Source organism: Glandiceps talaboti, chromosome 16 (genome assembly GCF_964340395.1).
Source record: "Glandiceps talaboti chromosome 16, keGlaTala1.1, whole genome shotgun sequence".
In the NCBI taxonomy this organism is placed as follows: Eukaryota; Metazoa; Hemichordata; class Enteropneusta; family Spengelidae; genus Glandiceps; species Glandiceps talaboti.
The window spans coordinates 6,446,291-6,465,360 of NC_135564.1; the positions used below are offsets into that span (position 1 = coordinate 6,446,291).

The window sequence follows — 19,070 nt, forward strand, 5'->3', positions numbered from 1 at the left end:
TCAGTTATCTTTGTCAAGTATTTCGAAATAGGGCCATTCCATTCTATTCACGTACCCACCCATTAAATCTGTTCTCTTTATCATTTACAAGCTGATTATTAAACTTTTACAATAGCCAGAATTAGATAATAAATGGTCTGATTGTTTTGCTGCAGCACAGCATATATTTAAGTTTTGTTTGTCTGACAATCTCTCATCTAGATTACATTAACCTGTATATAACAAGCAAGTGACCTGACCTGACCTGGCAAAACAGGTCATAACCACCTATTCTGGAGAAATCAAAGCCTCGATGGTGTTTTACAAATCCCCTTATTGACAAATGTCTCTGAACCACACAGTGGCATTGGGATAAAACACTCTAAATTAACTAGTCTATACTCCCAAATATAGTTAACTCCAAATGAAGCATGAAGTTTGCACATCAATTTCTATGCAAAAAATGCTTTCATCCAAATATACAACAAACACCTGCATATCTAAAAATGTCAACATAGTGTTAAATATGCTCTCTGTCTCACTAAAAATATACACGATATTAAACACCTGCATATCTGTTATATTTATCAAATATATCATTAAAATTCAACACCTTACTTCAGGTAAACCACTCCTGATGAAGATAAATCATGTTTGTCAAACATTTTCGGTTAAGGATAGTACCACTGTGTACTTTTTATCCCTTCAAGACAACTTTACATTGTATTATCTTCTGTGCATCACACCACACATTACTGTTCTAAATAGGTTTTCATAGACCTGTGACCTGGGGGCAAACAACGATTCTACTTCTCATTAACATTGATCAGTTACATTTACACAGGATCAAAGATCATCTCCAGAGCTATTTATCATTCACTCATCTGAACATCACAAATGGTGAGATTTATATACATGTGAAACACATATGGAAACTATTCAAGTACATAGGGTACCAAATTTACATATATGTACATGTACAATGTATGACGTACTGGTGAAATCTTTCATTGTAGGTCTTTGACGAGCATATAAAAACTGCTTTACATGTTATAACCTGCATTTACTCAATACATGTACCATAGACATATCACAGTCCAATGGAATTGAAGTATGAGTGACCTTTGACTTCTGCATCCAGGCAATCACTCTCACTTGCCTTTACAAGTATACAGTGTATACATGTATACACCAATGCACAATTTGTTACATTTATATACTATTCTACCATCAAAACAAGCTGGAAAATCTGTATATAATACACTATACTGTATACCAGTAAACTACATTGGACACCGCAGTGTTACACTATCTACCCTTTGCAACACCAATAAATTCAACATAGCATCACACTATATTATGTACAGCATTCATATTACACCAAATTTCTACATTCACATCATACTAGACTCTCTCACCAGTCCTCTGAAACATCACCAAAAGGTTTGTTTTGTATGTAATGATATCTATTGCATAATTGTAGAATATCCATGTACTGTGGGCCCTCATCGACTACATAGGACTAATCATTTGTTGATGATTACTTCGATGCTTTGAGTTATTGTGATGCCTGAGCTCAGGGCATCACAGTAACATGTCAACAAATGATTAGCTCTATGTAGTTGATGAGGGTCCACAGTACAATTATGCAGTAGATATCGTACATACAAAACAACACTTTTAGCGATGCAATGCGCTCAGGACTGTGAGAGAGTCTAGTATCATCCTACCACCTACGGATAATCTGAATGTATTATCACTATCAGCTTTCTACTGTAATACTGCACTACAATACTGTACAGTAATACACTCACAACATCCAACAGAAATTATTTCTCACAACATCCAACACAAATTATTTGTATACTTGGTTTAACTACTTACCTCATTTCAAAGACAACATGGTTGTCAGCACCTATGAACTTTTGGGCATTACATTTACAAGTGTTTTTTATTTATCATTTATGATAATCAAACTAATACTTTGGCTGCATAACAATGTACATTCACACCATCAGCCAATAATTTCACACTACACGACACACACATAGCACCACTGCAATACCTTTATGACTTTGATATCCTGTAAATGATCTACTGCTATAAAGAGTACTTTACAATATTTATCCATTAAACCACTACCTGCAAATATAATAATCCTCTACATTTCTCACAATTCTGTATTGTGATGGAAAGTCATCCATTTATACCAGCACTAATGATCAGATCTACATTCAATAGAGTAGTGATGGAGAGTCATCCATTTATAACACCACTAATGATCAGATCGCATTCAATAATAGGGTAGTGACGGAAAGTCATCCACTTATACCAGCATTTATTAGGGTAGTGATCATATCATTTTATGGAAATCTATCTCAAGTAAAAAGATTACATGTACATTGTGGGGTATGGGTAGTGCTTGGATGGACAGATAGACTTACAGAAAGACACAGACAGATAGACAGACAGACAGAGACAGACAGACAGACAGGCGAATGAATAGACAGACAAGATGGATGGATGGACAGATGGATAGAAGCACAGACAGACATGAATGGATGAATGGACAGATCATGAATAGATATAAACTATGACAGACGTGGGTAGAGAGACAGACAGATATGCACAATGTAAATGCAAACCAAGAATAACATAATGATCAGATATTGATGTAATCTATAATCTGCAATGTATATGTCTGCATTGCAAAGTATGATCACATCTAATACTGCACTGTTGACTGAAATATCGCAAGCAATCACTTTAATTAGGTAAGACGAAACCAAGGACTCCTAATACCATGTCTGACATCAGTAAAAAAAGGGTTAAAGGTCATCCTACAGGAAACAAGTAAATGTCAGTATGTAGTTACAGTGATATTACTAAACTTTGTGTAATTTACTTTGGATTGTAATGACTCATACATCGATAGCAACAATGACAACTGATCCAAACAGATTTCCTGTCCCTATAATACCCTAAAAGATGGGGTTCCTTGCAGGAAATTAAGTTTCCATGGATACACAGCTTCCTTCATCTTGACAACATACTTCATAAAGCCTAGCAACCAGATACATGCAGCTACACAAGACTGTGATATATACATATGGTATCAATTTAAATACGAAATAAATAGTAAGATCGGCTTTACTAATTTTTGGTTGTTGTTTTCTTGATTCTGTTATTGTTACTGTGTGCAGTCTCCTCACTTCTACTGATCATGTCTGTCTATCTTTTAATTTGCAGACAGCAGAAAACAGTAGTGGATGTAATATGTGGTAATTTCAAGGCTTTCTTTAATAAGAAACATCCATATACAAAATAATAATATCAATTACATTACACGGCATATGTCTTTAAAACTGTAGGATGAAAAAGGGGCAATTTATTAAACTTGCAAAAAACTTACTGGGACACAACTTATTACATAATGCATGTGAAAACAATTATGTGTTGAATTTGAAAAATGTATATTGATTATGAAAATTATATTTAATGGCTGACAAGTTATGCAAAGGGAAAGATATGATTATTTATGATTATTCATTTACAATGACTACTGTGATTTCTATAAAATATGACAATCTCCATGTCATTTTTTCATCACGCCAAAGTTTTCTAAGCAGTCAGTCATGATGAAATTAATCCTGATTGTTTGCTAACACATAAATATTTTCTTGTTTTGACAAACTGCAAATAATAAATTCTAAAAACATGTCTGAGGTATGATTGCTATGAACCTTATTTACACACTAACATGTGGTGCTATATGGATATTGTTGAGTTTTCTTGTCATTTTTTGCAGATCATCCCACTATTTCCAAGGTCAAACTATACAATGAAATTATATTTCTGAAAGGCAGGGGTCAGTGTTAATACCCATAGTTGCAAATTATGTGGTCATATGATGACTAATTGTTTATTTTGTGTGTAGAATGAAGTCAAATGTCAACATGTTATCTCTAAATATATAAAAAGTAAATTATCTGACAGCTGGTGGTACTGACAATGTGTGTTACCAACAAAGAGTGTTCTGATGCTATGAAAATTATTTCCTATGAAGGGATCTATTCTATGTGTTACATAACAGCAATTCTATACAACACAGTCATCATATATATTAATCAATGACATAGTGTAGGTGTCTTTCAAAACACAAAATGTCTGACTCAATACAGTGTGCTGGAACACTGGACCACTCTAATACAACTGAACCATTGCCTGTATATATATCCAACTATGCAATTATTTGTTCACTGGGTACATACACAGTGATACAGGTAATGCTAGTTATAAAACGTGTAAAATGTTAGCTAAAAGTGTTCATTCTTATTACTGGTTATTTCTTACAACGCCTGGCTGTGTTTTGGTTTGCTTGGTTTAATAACTGAATTGTTCTGTCGATTTCATTTCTATACTACTAATACTAGCACGTACACATCATTCATTTCCACCCCATACACTTATTACTAGGTGTCCAAACTCCAAGGAGGCGATAGGCATTTTTCGCAGCGTGTTCTTGAATTATTTAATCATTACCGAAGTGGAAGTAAAACTATCCAAAACAATAATGCACAACACAAAAGAACAGTCACTATTGCGCATTACTCACCGACCTTTTCGCGCACACCCCGGTGACAAACGACACAAACTAATACTTGTTCCAACTTCTGGCCAAACTTCGCACTGCTCGTCGTCTGCGCGTACGCTGTGTCGGTATCAGAACTGGTGTACATGTATGCATATCGTACTTCGAGATTATACTTTCGTTACATGCAAGATATCGACAACTATTATGATAATTCACAGAGTTTGAAAAGAAACGTCATATCAAACAACACTAAACTCGCCTTCAACATACTTTATCAACTACTGAAATTATCTTCGAAATCTTGTCGCGAGACCCCAACCGAGGATCTCCAAAAATCGAAACCACCGCATAACATTCGCCACCAATGACATGCACAAATCGGATGCCAATTTGCGAACACAGTAGGCTATATGGAGCAATTATCGTTTACAAGGAGTATCTGCTTACCTTTTTGGATCAGCTTTTCCTGTTTACAAGAGGATTATGTGTGACTAGACGATGCGAGCCTACTAGCTAACCAGGAAACGGTGAAGGTATCTCTCACTCACTCGCTCCAACAACTTCCCTTATTTCCAATATGGCGGATCACTACATATAAATGGGCGTGGCTTTCATATGGAACTATTTTGTGACAGTGAAATGTAGTTTCTAGTGCAAAAATTGACGAAATGTTAGCAATAATAACATAAAACCAATACAAGTATTTCGATGAGAAAGGGTAAGAGGTCAATATCAAAAGAAGCTTATACAAAATTGGTTAATCTGGGACTATTTCTTCTATCTAATCAGTAGTGGGGCTACAAAAAGCAATCCGCTAAAGTTTTCAGAGGTCAAAGTTTACTCTGAGGTTAGAGAAAATTATTCAGAAAATTATTGTCTAGCCCATCCCGTACATCATGCATGACGACGTCTCACGATGTCCTTGTTTTGTCACTGTAGTAGGGAACCTTCAGTAATTACAAGGGGGGGGGGGCGCAGTGAACTGCGGGGGGGGGGGTGTAACCTTTTACAATTTTCACCGTGGTGGCAGCGGTGAAATTAAAATAGCTCGTGCTATATGTCGCGAATTGTACCAAAATCTCGTGTATACCCGCCTTCGGCGGGGGTTAAGTTATTGCTGAATTAAACCATTGATTCTGGAACTGGTGTCTGTCAGCATTACATGTGCTTTGAAATAGTTTAACGGGGGAGGGGTGGTCATGTTTTAGAGAAAGGAAATTGAGGGAGGGTCACCTTTTAGAACGACGGAATCAGGGGCGGGTTATTATACTTTGCGCAACAGGCAGGGCCTGATTTCCTTTCCCTTGTAATTACTAAGGTTCTTACAATAGAAAGTGTCTTTTAATACAGATATATACTATACTCCTTGCATGGTAATAGGGAACTTGCAAACCCGCCATATTGAATGATGCATCATAGGAAATGTGATAATGAATACTAATCAATTATTACTATAAACAATACTTTTACATTGTTTGCAACCACGAATGGTCAATTCATTGTATATCCTGACTATTGTCGGAGGTTTTTTTATTGGTAGCTCCAGATTAGGTATTACGATAACCACAGATAATCCCATAGTCCTTTTCGTCTGAGCATGCTCAATCTGGAATGCAAGTTCCCTATTCAGCAGCATTTGTGACGCTATCATGATGAGAATAGGTGTTCGGCTTTATCATATTTATAAAAGAAATAAAAAATGATCACTTCACTGAAAAACTTACTATTTAACAGTCAGTAGTAAGTTTTTCAGTGAACTGCTCTTTTTTTTATTTTTCTACTCACATTTAGGGCTTAAGCGAAACTCGGACGCTGACTGTACTGTCAATTAGTTGTCCTTCAAACTAGATTTATATAAAGGAACGTTAAACATAGACGTTGGGGAGAATTTAAATAACTATACATATCAGTATATAAGCTTAGCAGTTTTTTTTTCGGACAGACGGGACGGTACATGATTTCGGACGTATTATATTAACTCAGCTCACATCACTACAGAAAACGAATTGGAACACGTAAAACTTTAAACACATTAAAATTTGTTTTATTGGGGAAAATCAAAGGAATCCAATCAATTGAACTGTGAGCTAGAATAGATCACAGGGGATGTAGCTCAGAGGTAGAGCGCTCGCTTCGCATGTGAGAGGCCTCGGGTTCGAATCCCGACATCTCCACAGTTTATTTTTTACTTTGAGAGTATATCTTACTCTTGGATGAGACTTAAAATTAATCACGTGGCCATCTGAATGTCTGCAATCCATCTAGCAATACAAAACGTCACTCACTACAATATATTTAATTTTTTTTTACAAATTTTATATCACTGATTTTTTCATTTTCTTTATGTATCAATGTACAAACAAGTTACTCATAAGCTAACAATCATTTCATCGCGTTAATGACGAGCTCGTCACTTTTATCAACATCAATCCTGTTATAAAAACCACCAACTTTAGCTTTTTGAATGAATCCATAGATGAATTAGAACAATATTCAAAAAACATTATCCCCTTTATTGGATCACCCATTTTCACGGTTACATTAAACGATGTTTGACAAATGTGCTACTCCAGATACTTTGCTCTGTCATTCTCAAGCCAGTATGTTGGGTCAAATAGCCAAGTCTCTGGGCCATACTGTCAAACCAGTATGTTGGGTCAGATAGCCAAGTCTCTGGGCTATACTGTCAAGTCAGATAGCCAAGTCACTGGGCTAACTGTCAAACCAGTATACTGGGTCAGATAACCAAGTATCTGGGCTATACTGTCAAGTCAGTATGTCAAGTCAGATAGCCAAGCCTCTGGGCTATACTGTCAAACCAGTATGTTGGGTCAGATAGCCAAGTCTCTGGGCTATAGTGTCAAGCCAGTATGTTGGGTCAGATAGCCAAGTCTCTAGGCTATACACTGTCAAGTCAGATAGCCAAGTCTCTAGGCTATACTGTCAAGTCAGTATGTCAAATCAGATAGCCAAGTCTCTGGGCTATACTGTCAAACCAGTATGTCAAGTCAGATAGCCAAGTTGCTGGGATATACTGTCAAGTCAGTATGTTGGGTCAGATAGCCAAGTCTCTGGGCTATATTGCCAAGCCAGTATATATCAGGTCAGATAGCCAAGTCTCTGGGCTCTACTGTCAAGCCAGTATGTAGAGTCAGATAGCCAAGTCTCTGGGCTATATTGCCAAGCCAGTATATATCAGGTCAGATAGCCAAGTCTCGAGGCAATACTGTCAAACTAGTATATCACACAAGCAGTGTAAAGTTGTTTAGCATTAGGCTGTCGATCTGTGGTCGGCTGTGGCTATTGAATTTGTCAATATACATATGATGTAAATCTTATCAAAGAAGATTGCTACAAGATTACCAACGGAAATCAAAGTCTGTAAGTAATAATTTTGTTCTTTTTTTAATAACATTTAGTATTGCTGCCAGTATTGCTGACTAGTGACTACAGCCCCTTTATAAGGCGAAGTGCGCCCCGAGCGGCAAAACCGCGAGAAGTGAGGGATCGGGGTTATAAAGTCCCTCACTTCTCGCGGCTTCGCCGCTCGGGGCGCACTTTGTGCGCCTTACAAACCTCAGGGATTATAGTCACGAGTCTGCTAGCGAGACTAGTCAAACCTGACCCACATTGTATCTCATAACTCATTAGCTTTGGTCATTAACCTATTTTCATACAGGCCATTCATCAATACTACGAAGTATCGTGATAAATTTAATAGGTCAATTATTTTTTTCTGAGAACTATGACTCAGGTGATCACGACAGCATAAATTTAATTACCAGATATTAAAATAAACCTACTTACAGAATATGTTATTGTGAACAGCTTAAACGCCACGAGACACTCTTTAGATTTCTATCTCCGAACGAACGCAATCATCGGGACGCAGTCATACGTACACTCACGCACGCGCGCGCGCGCACATACATACACACATACGTACATACGCAGCGTACACACTCACATACAAAGAAAATGTGAGCATGTGTAGCGTGTAGTCTAAACTAAGTATACGTGTATGTAAAAGAGGTTACTAGTAAACGGTTTCAGACAGCCAACGTAAGTTGCCTGATGTATGATAGCAGCTTTCGTCCGTCAGACCCTATTAGGTTTAATACCTGTCATACTGCACGTATCATGACTACTAAACCATGCTAACACCAATCTCAGTATGTGTTCCGTATAACGACAATGTAACTTTATACCCAACAGCCATCACATCATAACCTGAGATGACCTTTGCACGACATAGCTCTCTGCATCTATCAGTTCATGACCTGATTTGACCTCTGTACGGCATAGCTCGTATATCAATGTGATGACATCTGAGTGTTGTCTACGCTATGTAAAGAGAAAGATAGTTTATCGAGATGCCAAAAGTATCCGAATATGTCAGTAAATCTAATAAAGCATGGATCACCTATTCGTATATGTAAACAGAGTAAATCCACAAGCACGTCACGATAGTTCATGCATAATTGAATTGGATAGTAAATAGGACATGACGTCACTGTACACCAAAAATTGTCGAAGGAAATGACATCATACCTTTTCAGCGAAAATAGTCGAAGAACATTCAGGTTATGAGTGAACGATTGTTCTAAGCGTACTATAAAGTCGAGTGTTTCGACTCTGATTAGTGACTCTGTGAATATTGCTTACAAGCGACAAGGTGATATGGCTGGAACTAACGATATGCTATCACGTCATGATGATGAAGTTGTCGACTTCGCAACCACAAATTTGGATAACAGTGAACCTGAACTTTGCATCCAACTTCTGCACATGCCCAATGTACAGAACTACGCAGGCATCAAAGGAAGGATCCAAAAGAGTGATTTTGAATGGATGTCTCAGTTTGTATTTTTGGATGGTATTGTGTTGTTAATTGAAGCACTGCAAAGACTTATTGAAGACAGTGACACGGCTGACGAAGTTACCGCGGAATGCGTTGGTTGTATCAGGGCCGTGCTAAACACAAAACATGGACTTCGTAAATTTATGGATAACACCAATAACAACGGATATATGGAAATTCTGGCTCTAAGTAAGTCTCTATATCTGTGTTGACAACATGTATCTCAAGAGGAAATGAAAGTAAAATTTGCTATGGAGGGCAAATTAATCAAATATTCAAACACTGGTCTCTGTAATTCTTATCTTTTAACTTTAACAAAAAAATACATCATAATGTCATCCAAACATTCCATAACTCAGTATGTACATGGTATGTTTAGTGGGGAGGAGAAGGGGAAGCGTATCCGGGTTTAACATTGATGCTATTAAAAAAATTGTTCAACAAAAATATCATAATTAAATTGATTGAGAGAACGCCAATTTGTTATTTAGATAAAATCATTGACTACTAGTACCTTCATTAGTCTAAGTCATACATTGCGTCATAGAGTCGTTGACTGAATGCAATTAGTATTATGTGTGTGTATAGTCACGATTGCCAATTCGTTCAGTTGCCTGGTATGTCTACTGTCGTGTTGGGCGTAACTCCCCCTGGGTGCGACTCATCAGTGACGTTGTTCACATTACACTAATCATTACTAAAAATACCGACACTTTTACGTTTTTTTCTTTGTAATTGTTAGTTCGACATTGAACATCTGACACATAGTAAACGTATGAAGGGAATATGTCTACATGAGGGTAGATATTTAAAAATTATGACAAATTGTCGAAGTTAGATACTATTATTTTTAAGAATGTAATCTGTTATTCTATATAAAGTCAATGTTTAGAAATGTCAATAACCAGACAGAGTAGTCTGTTGATAGTATTTCCTTACACGTTTATCAAATGTCATGTCATATTTTCCATGTATTCATTTACAGCATTTGGCTATTTATACTTCTCGCTATTTGAACATCTCGAAATCATTATTGCGCAGCGACATTGCAAAATTACACACTGTTATGTCAAACTAAACTAAAATACTTGAAATTATAATATCCTACAGACCATGACGATTACAATATTCCTACACGGAAATTGCGCAAGTCTCAGTGCAACTGGAACGTGTTTTTTTTTTTTAAACTGTTTTGTTAGATATGATTTATTTGTAATATTGTACACCCTGAACAGTATTGAACCACCTGTGGGTAAACATGTCTGTGTAGTACTACACATAAATAATGTAGTACGATATATCAATTCAAATTGATATATTCGCACCCAACAATCATCATTCCCAATGAATCATGATATCAACTAAAGTTATTACTATAGTATACTACTTACAGATAAAATTGACCGGGATTTCTTTTAATGTCATAAACTTCAAATGATTTGAGTTTGTTGTTCATGTTTAGGTTTGTAGAGGAAACTGTCCTAATTTTTTTAAAGTCCAGTTAGTAGTAGCCCAAGGGCTATTCGTGTTCATCTGACTGATTTGCAATGTATGTATGTATGTATGTATGTATGTATGTATGTATGTATGTATGTATGTATGTATGTATGTATGTATGTATGTATGTATGTATGTATGTATGTATGTATGTATGTATGTATGTATGTATGTATGTATGTATGTATGTATGTGTGTGTGTATGTGTGTGTGTGTGTGTCTGTCTGTCTGTCTGTCTGTCTGTCTGTCTGTCTGTCTGTCTGTCTGTCTGTCTGTCTGTCTGTCTGTTTAATGTTTTATTCACATGAAGAATGGAAAAAAGCCAGGAGACTTGAGTAAGTCTAGTGTGTAAGCATGTCATGATGATGAAACACCATAGTGGCATGCATGTAGGATACTAATACTTATAGTCTTTTACTTTCGTTACTTATAGTGTTTTACTTTCGTTTTTTTTAACTGACATCATAATTTTGCAACGAAGCTAGAACACGGCCGGTGAAAATAAATGTATATCACTCTCTGACGTTTATATTACAACTTGTACAACAAATATCAAATTCTCGTTTCTGATTACAGCTCTGAGTTTACCTAACCAAGAAATGAAGAAGATGGTAATGGAGATATTATCTGTATCCGTGTGGTTTTCCTCCACAGCATACAATTCAGTTATCAATGCACTCACCTACTATAAGGTAGTGTAGTCTATCACTTATTTCCTCTACTATTTATGGAGCATTTTGTCATGAGACGAAGTAACCGTATACGAGCGCCGTCGACGTAAAAGCAGTCTTCTTCGCGACACTCCCTTTACAACACTGTAGACATGACGCACTAACGCTACTACACTATTTCTGCTATCGTAACTGATGTTTTGATTTTGTGAATTTTCGCTCGTCCAAAATCAAAATATCAGTTAGGATAGCACAATACCGTTAGTCCTTCAAGTCTACAGGAAGGCTATTACGAGACGTGCTAAACGATACATAATATTCTTCCCGGAGTAAGCCTACATCATGAAATAATAGAACTGGAGCTATATAGATATGGCGAATATGAACCACAGCTAGCCTAAATAAATCCAAAACATGCTGAGTTCGCTTTTTAATCATCGACAGACAGACAGACAGACAGTGTAACTGGTAATGGAAATAAGATAACTTATGTTATGGGTGTAAATATACATACGCCATAATAAATGTCATTACAAAATATAACGTTACGTATTATTGTTTTTATATTTTGATGACAGAGTCGCAAACAACTAAAGAGTCGTTTCAGCGTTATCATCAGTGAACTCAAAAACAGCGGATTATTAATTTACAAATCAACTTTGTTAGTGTTTATAAACAGTGTGATATATGCCACAGACGACATTATGGAAAGAACACAACTACGAAATGAACTCATTACATTGGGTTTACTTGACGTTCTCGAATACTTGCGGTAGGTACAATTCGAGAGAGAGAGAGAGAGAGAGAGAGAGAGAGAGAGAGAGAGAGAGAGAGAGAGAGAGAGAGAGAGAGAGACTTTGTGTGTGTGTATGTGTGTGTGTGTGTGTGTGTGTGTGTGTGTGTGTGTGTGTGTGTGTGTGTGTGTGTGTGTGTGTGTGTGTTAGCTCAGTCCACAAAATCGGGCCGAGTTATTACATACACTATATAATATGAAAGACGAGGTGTAAGAGGGAAGGGACAAGTACAGTGAGGAGTAACGGGGAGGAGGGAAGATTTACACGATTTACACATTCTGCATCTGACGGACAATTAAAGTCACAGATCACAAATCAGGCGATCATGTTGAGTTTGCATGACAAGAAACCACAGTAGGGAGGGGCGACAAGTTGACGTCATTAACTCAAACCACATATAATGACGGATAATAATTGATGACATCTCTAACTATTACAGGAAAGAAGATGATAATATTATTTGTATTCAGAGGGAGAGGTTCTATGAGTCGAAGGAGGACGATGACCTGGAAATGTTAGAAATCGATTTTGCGAGTAATGGTGCAAAGGGTATATCACACGTAAGTTCAATCAATCAATCAATCAATCAATCAATCAATCAATCAATCAATCAATCAATCAATCAATCAATCAATCAATCAGATACAATATTATTATCAAGCGCCAAACTCCTGAGTACTGTTTGACATGTTAGACCACACATGAAATCACTTTCGCTTTGAAACAAACCAGCCTGAGGCTTGAGGTTCGACGGATAAAAAATGGAAGTGAGTTTCGAAGTTTGATTGACATGTAAGAGTGCATGACGTGCATCTGCGTGCGATTTGTTTGTGATTTGTTGGCGTGTACATGTGATTTTTGTTTTATTTACTGTCTGTGAAATGAAACGACCTTAAAATTCAACGTCGTAAACCACCAGTCTCTTTTCGGCACCGTGCTAAACGTATCCGCCATATGGTCCTGTCAAAATTACAGTAAATTGACATGATGTATATATTTCTTTCCTCAATAGGAGAGATTTTCAGAGGAACTTGTCAAGAAGGTATCAGAACCGAAACAGCGACAGGGTAACGTAACAGTAATGGGAGGCGTGGATGAAGTTGATGGTTTTGTACCAACCGTTCTCGACGATGGTGGTTTTATTGATAATCTATGGAGCGATATTTGTAGGGTAGGTTAAATATATACGTTAAATGGCGCGGGTATACAAGAGAGAGAGAGAGAGAGAACGCCAAGGTGTATTGTTGGTAATTATTTTAACTCTCTTATTCATGTATTTATTCATTTATATTACAGGGTGTTTTCAAGAAGATATGAGATTCCGTTATCACAGTATCATGAAAATGATGTTAGGATATCGCTCGGTAGCATTGGACTGTATTTGTAACGATGACCGATTTTGACCGATGGAGCGGTTTATTTTTTTTTAACTCCATAGACTGTTTCTCACTTACACATTGTACTTACAATTTTTCATTCTCTACATTTGTTGTTATTGAAATTGATAGTCTTATTTCGTATTGCTAGTTTATACAAGTCAACACATCTCGTATTTGAAAATAGATTCATTACTTGTGTGTGGGTGTGTGCGTATGTGTATGTATGTGTGTTATTCAGATATGTTCAGGTGTTTACCCAACATTTCTGTATCTCGCAGATATTTCCTTTGAAAAAGAATATTTATTCGAAACGTCGGCTTTTACATTTATTTATACGGACTGATTTGTAAGTTCCATCAATCTGATTAAAATCCGATGTGGTGAAAGCGGCTAAATGTCCTTATTTACCTCTATTCATCGTATTGTGACGTTTGTTTTGTTCGGAGTGCTCGCCGCCTTCCCGGCCCCACAAGGCGGGAAGGCGGCGATCACTCCGAACAAAACAAACGTCACAATACGATGAATAGAGGTAAATAAGGACATTTAGCCGCTTTCACCACATCGGATTTTAATCACTGATTGAAGTTCCATATGCATTTCTTTGTGTGTGTGTGTGTGTGTGTGTGTGTGTGTGTGTGTGTGTGTGTGTGTGTGTGTGTGTGTGTGTGTGAGTGCATGCGTCTAGAATTCAGTTGATAGTCAGTACACAATACCTTGGTGGTCTGGACGACTTCGAAGTAAGATAGTTAGTATTTTGAAACAAGATGTATATATTTACCTGAATGCCCACTTATATATGGATAATTTTCATAGAAACAAGAACTGGTAAAAACGTATTGCTAACATTTTTATAACATAGGTCCTAAATGATGGCGGATTTCGCGGCGAGCGGCTCGTCACAGTTTGTGAAGGTGGACGTTTATCGTCGAAATCCGCTAACGCGAAGAATCAAGGCTTTTAACTTCAATTGTAAAACACAATGTCGTAATAAATACATTGTTATATTTATTAGTTTACAGTCATGTTTGAATTTGATTTTTTCCCTCCCTCCCTCCCTCCCTCCCTCCGGATTCTATACTTGATCCAGTTTCAAGTTGTTCTATTGTTCTTGTGTTTGAAATAGAAAGTGATGACGTCAACGATTCATGCATATATTATACGTATTCTTTGATTTCATACGATTTCACACCGGATTTGTGTTCTAGTTGAGATGCTAGATGGTGTTCTGATAGTGTTCACTTCAGAAACTAAAAATGATTCAAATGAACACTACAGAACATTGTGTCAACTGAAACAGAAATTTAGTTTCGTTCCGATAACGAGTCATTAAATCAGTCGCTCATGGATGAAATAGAAAAATAACGACCAAAAAGTATCATTTGTTCTCACTTTTCGACTCTGAATTACACATTTTCCCGTTTACTCTTCTCAAAAATTGCAAACGAGATTGAAAAATCGCCATTTCTGACGCCCTCGAATCGCCAGGGCAGTACGATAATCCGTGTACTAGCTTACATACCAAACCCGCACTGATTCGCGGCCATAGTATCAACGAACAGCTGACCACAGACCACTTCACAACCATTCACAATTTATTTCCTTTCACAAAAAAAAAACTTTCATAATTCTTACTTATTCATTATTGCTTCAAGAATCAATCGCAGACAAGTCGTGCCTGTATTTAAATCAAGAATTCACAAAAGTATGTAGGCAATACATTTAAAGAAAATAATCTATTTTTTGACATGAAATTAATGTAAAGGATAAAATGGAAATATTTTATATTGAGTAAATACATAACATGAATAGTCAGAAAAGAAAACACTGATTTATAACAAAAAATTAATATAGCTCTACGTATGGAAACAGTCTAGTAAAATTGCCCTCAGGTCCTGGAAATAGCCAATACAATAACGCTATTGTACTTGTACCTGGACCGCCAACCGGCGTCATGCATGATGATGTTCGTCCGAATGAAAATAATTTCTCGGAACATGTTTCTGAAAGTTCGGTCAATCATTTGTTCACACAATAACAATCTCTCTGGCCCGCCACCACGTGGCATCCGATTGACTTGAAAACGGATCCGTATGGATCCGTGTCCGTTTCCGGGTCGGCTCCGTGGCTATATAGGCCTCTGGCAGGATCCGGAGGCGGTGTCTGCCACCTGAGGGCGCTACCACATGGTGACAAGTCGCATCATTCTACCGGTTACAAAGAATTGGAAATCAACCGGAAAAAAAATCTCTGAATTACAAGTCACGTCTTACGCTTTTATAAAAGGAAAATATCTTAACTTTTTCTTCACTTTTTTTTTCTGAGATAAAAAACCTTGGTCTCATAAAAATAAAGTGCTTGACAATGTTTATTATGATTACACTATTCTTGAAAAAAATATCAATTAATTCAAAGTTTTATCTACCAGAAAAATAACTTCAATTTTTCAAATTTCAACTTTTTCAAATCGTACATAACAATGTACTCTATTGCATCATAGCTGTGATACAAGGCAAAGTAGGATTATAGATTTAATGTTCTCCCACGGGACTTATCACCCAATAGAGCGTTTCAGTGATACCTCATTGAGGTAACTTTTTAATATTCACTTCTGGTAGTCCATTCACGTTCACTTTCAGAAAGTAAGATTTTTTACTTTTGAAGTTGGTCGACTGTTTTGGTATCATTTTGAAGTTTGAATTTTCTTTAACAACGTGAAGTGGGTGCACTGAAACTGGTGTGAGGTTAAGCTTGCCCTATTTTGGAGAACACTTATTCTAAAAACACAAAGTCGGCAGTAGTAAGATTGAGTTAAACTCTAAATTAATGCATACACATGGTGATGCATTTGAAATATGCTTGATAAAATGAACCACAACCACTAATATATTAATGAAAAATACAAGTGACATCTCTTAAAATTAATCTCTAAATCGAATAAAGTGGATTAAGATTACATTTACTGCTATTTATTGCAATGCTATCTTATCAAACTTTGGTGATTCTCATGAAATATTCTAGTTTGACTAAAAAAAACTTGAGAAAAAAAAGAAGTCTATTTCTATACAATAGAAAAAGTCACTTTGAGAAATTAGCAAGAAAGGCTAACATAAAATCTAACGCAGAATAATAAAATGAAATAAAAAGTGTAAACATTGGAACAACCTCATTTTCCTGGTGACCTTGTCATGTCATCTACAAGAATAAGGTCATTCCAAGTTCATGTGCAACTTTTTGCTTTCCCTCCTCAAGTTTAAAACCCTTACAACATTTGAGGAGCAAAATTTAGTTGTTGAATATCTGTAGAAATATCAGTGGAAGTGAACCTTCGATATTTTGGTTTAATACGGATGTACAGGCCTACCTGCTTCGCATTCACGGTAGGGCCTAAACAATTGTTTGGTTCCGGTTACCCGACCCCACCTAGTTTTTCACTGCCGACCCTAATTTTTTGACATAGTCAAGAAAAAATGAAATAAAATCGCGAAAATTGTACAGTCTCGTGAGAAATAGTGGATGCGGAAACTGACATCAACTTAAAAAGACATTATAAAACGGTTCTTCCAATCTGTAATGGCTGTACATCTGATGAGAAGAAACCAATAACACAGAGACCATATGGAAAACATAACTACCTGAACATGACACACGTGAAAAAAAATCTACCTACCTATTCTAACATTGAGCGTAATCGGAACCACACAATTTTTTTAAAGGCCTAGACAAGGTGAGTTTTAAACCAAGCAAATATCCCTTTTCCCACAGCCTAGTCTCGTTAAATAACGCCAATCAGTTTTCATGTTCATTGTCTTGCTAGCGATGGATATCTGTTTCACGCCCGGTGGAATGTTTTTAGAATTGAGAGAAATAGTCCAAATCAAGGAAAACTTGTGCCTGTCATCTGTTCCATTATTTGCCACAGTCGACGTCTTGTTTTGATATCGTACGAAATACTCGCTGACTGAGTATCCTGTAGCTGAACAAAGTATTTGCCGGTAACACCAGTAAACTTTGGGTCAGTTGTCAAATAGAATTCGTTGTCGGCTTGTTCTATGGGGATTCCGATAGGCCCGTAACTTTTCAACAGCATGTTCGTGTTGACAGTTCCCGGATCGCAACAATTCACCGTGATGCCTAATGGGCGGAGTCGATCGGCTAGCTCGTAGCTGAACATAATATTACACAGTTTTGACTGCGCATAGGCGGAGAAGCCAGTAAAGTCCCTCTCGTGTTGTAGATTTGTGAAATCTAACTTGTAGGTTTGTGTGATGGAACTGACAATGACGATTCGACTGTCTACGCGACCTTTCGGTATGAGGTCAAGTAGCAGTGAAGTGAGAAGGAAGGGTGCTAAAACGTTGCAAGCAAACGTCATTTCAAACCCATCCTGTGAGAGACAACGTTGATTCTCCCACGTTCCAGCATTGTTGATCAGGACATCAACTCGACTGTGTCGTTCGTGGATATCTCTTGACAGCTGACGAACATGTTCAAGCGACGAAAAGTCGGCAATGAAAAGTTCAACATTTGGATTGCCCGTGGCCGTTTTGATTTCCTCAACGACCTTCTCACCCTTGACTCGATTTCGTCCGTGCACCAACACTGTTCCGCCGGCCTGTGCCAATCGAATCGCCGTGTGTCTCCCTATGCCATCGGTCGATCCTGTCACAAGATAAACTCGGCCTGCCAACGACATTTTAGCGTGTACGATACGACGAAAACGTGACACCAGAAAATCCAACATCACCGTTCATGTGAGGTGGAAGCCATTTTTCTCGATTCATTTGTTTGCGGTCTTTTCTCCACATGCCATTGCAGGGTGGCACAGTTGACCTTTAACCGACCTTTCCATACAAGGGTCGGACAAAGGTTCGTTTGTGTCAACTTTGTTAGTAGAATAGCCATGATAAATGCCATGCCCCGAAAGTACCAAATAACGAATTTGAAATACAAAAAACAACCATTCAAAACAAAACAAAAAACAGTTAAGTTTTGTCAAATTAAAAAGAAATACCACAGATTTCTCAAGTTAGGCTTATTAAAAGCACTAAATAATGAGAGATGTACATCTCTACTGATTGAGATTAATTTAAAACTGAAACAAGACATATGCTGTCTGGCCAACTCAGAATACAAATATTTGAAAAGGTACAGATAACGCGGTGCTATAAATCAAACCAAATTGCAGAGTTTACAGTTTTTTGAGATGTGTACAGATCATACTTTAAGGTTGTCATGACAACATACTGTGTGAATTAGGGAACTACCATCAGCATGTTGGCCTATTCCATCGTTAAC

The 19,070-nt window shown here is 37.1% G+C and overlaps 3 protein-coding genes and 1 non-coding gene across 4 annotated transcripts in view; 2 read left to right on the forward strand and 2 right to left on the reverse strand.

Moving 5' to 3' along the window:
* The window catches only part of LOC144447275 (CDC42 small effector protein 2-like), a 31,354-nt gene extending 26,196 nt beyond the window's left edge, over positions 1-5,158 (reverse strand). Inside the window, exon 1 of the mRNA XM_078137193.1 lies at positions 5,021-5,158. The gene's annotated coding sequence lies outside the window, so the exon portion shown is untranslated. The remainder of the gene's footprint in view (positions 1-5,020) is intronic.
* A 1,517-nt stretch (positions 5,159-6,675) lies between these two features.
* On the forward strand, positions 6,676-6,747 carry Trnaa-cgc (transfer RNA alanine (anticodon CGC)). Its single transcript has one exon. It is a non-coding gene; the product is annotated as a tRNA-Ala (tRNA).
* A 2,392-nt stretch (positions 6,748-9,139) lies between these two features.
* On the forward strand, positions 9,140-14,211 carry LOC144447411 (inverted formin-2-like). The gene is made up of 6 exons (XM_078137427.1): positions 9,140-9,623; positions 11,508-11,623; positions 12,181-12,374; positions 12,836-12,956; positions 13,409-13,567; positions 13,693-14,211. The coding sequence occupies exons 1-6, from the start codon at positions 9,254-9,256 to the stop codon at positions 13,711-13,713; spliced, it is 981 nt and encodes a 326-aa protein (XP_077993553.1). The 5' UTR covers positions 9,140-9,253; the 3' UTR covers positions 13,714-14,211.
* A 1,275-nt stretch (positions 14,212-15,486) lies between these two features.
* On the reverse strand, positions 15,487-18,532 carry LOC144447471 (retinol dehydrogenase 14-like). The gene has a single exon (XM_078137504.1). It carries the CDS (start codon positions 18,514-18,516, stop codon positions 17,650-17,652), a length of 867 nt encoding a protein of 288 aa, XP_077993630.1. The 5' UTR covers positions 18,517-18,532; the 3' UTR covers positions 15,487-17,649.
* Positions 18,533-19,070: the final 538 nt, after the last annotated feature.

Excerpts from the sequence above, each read along its gene's own strand:
- LOC144447411 (XM_078137427.1), top strand. The coding sequence starts at position 9,254 with ATGGCTGGAACTAACGATATGCTATCACGTCATGATGATGAAGTTGTC. Across the intron at positions 9,624-11,507 it reads TATGGAAATTCTGGCTCTAA|CTCTGAGTTTACCTAACCAA; the intron begins GTAAGTCTCTAT and ends TTCTGATTACAG. Across the intron at positions 11,624-12,180 it reads ATGCACTCACCTACTATAAG|AGTCGCAAACAACTAAAGAG; the intron begins GTAGTGTAGTCT and ends TTTTGATGACAG.
- LOC144447471 (XM_078137504.1), bottom strand. The coding sequence starts at position 18,516 with ATGTTGGATTTTCTGGTGTCACGTTTTCGTCGTATCGTACACGCTAAA.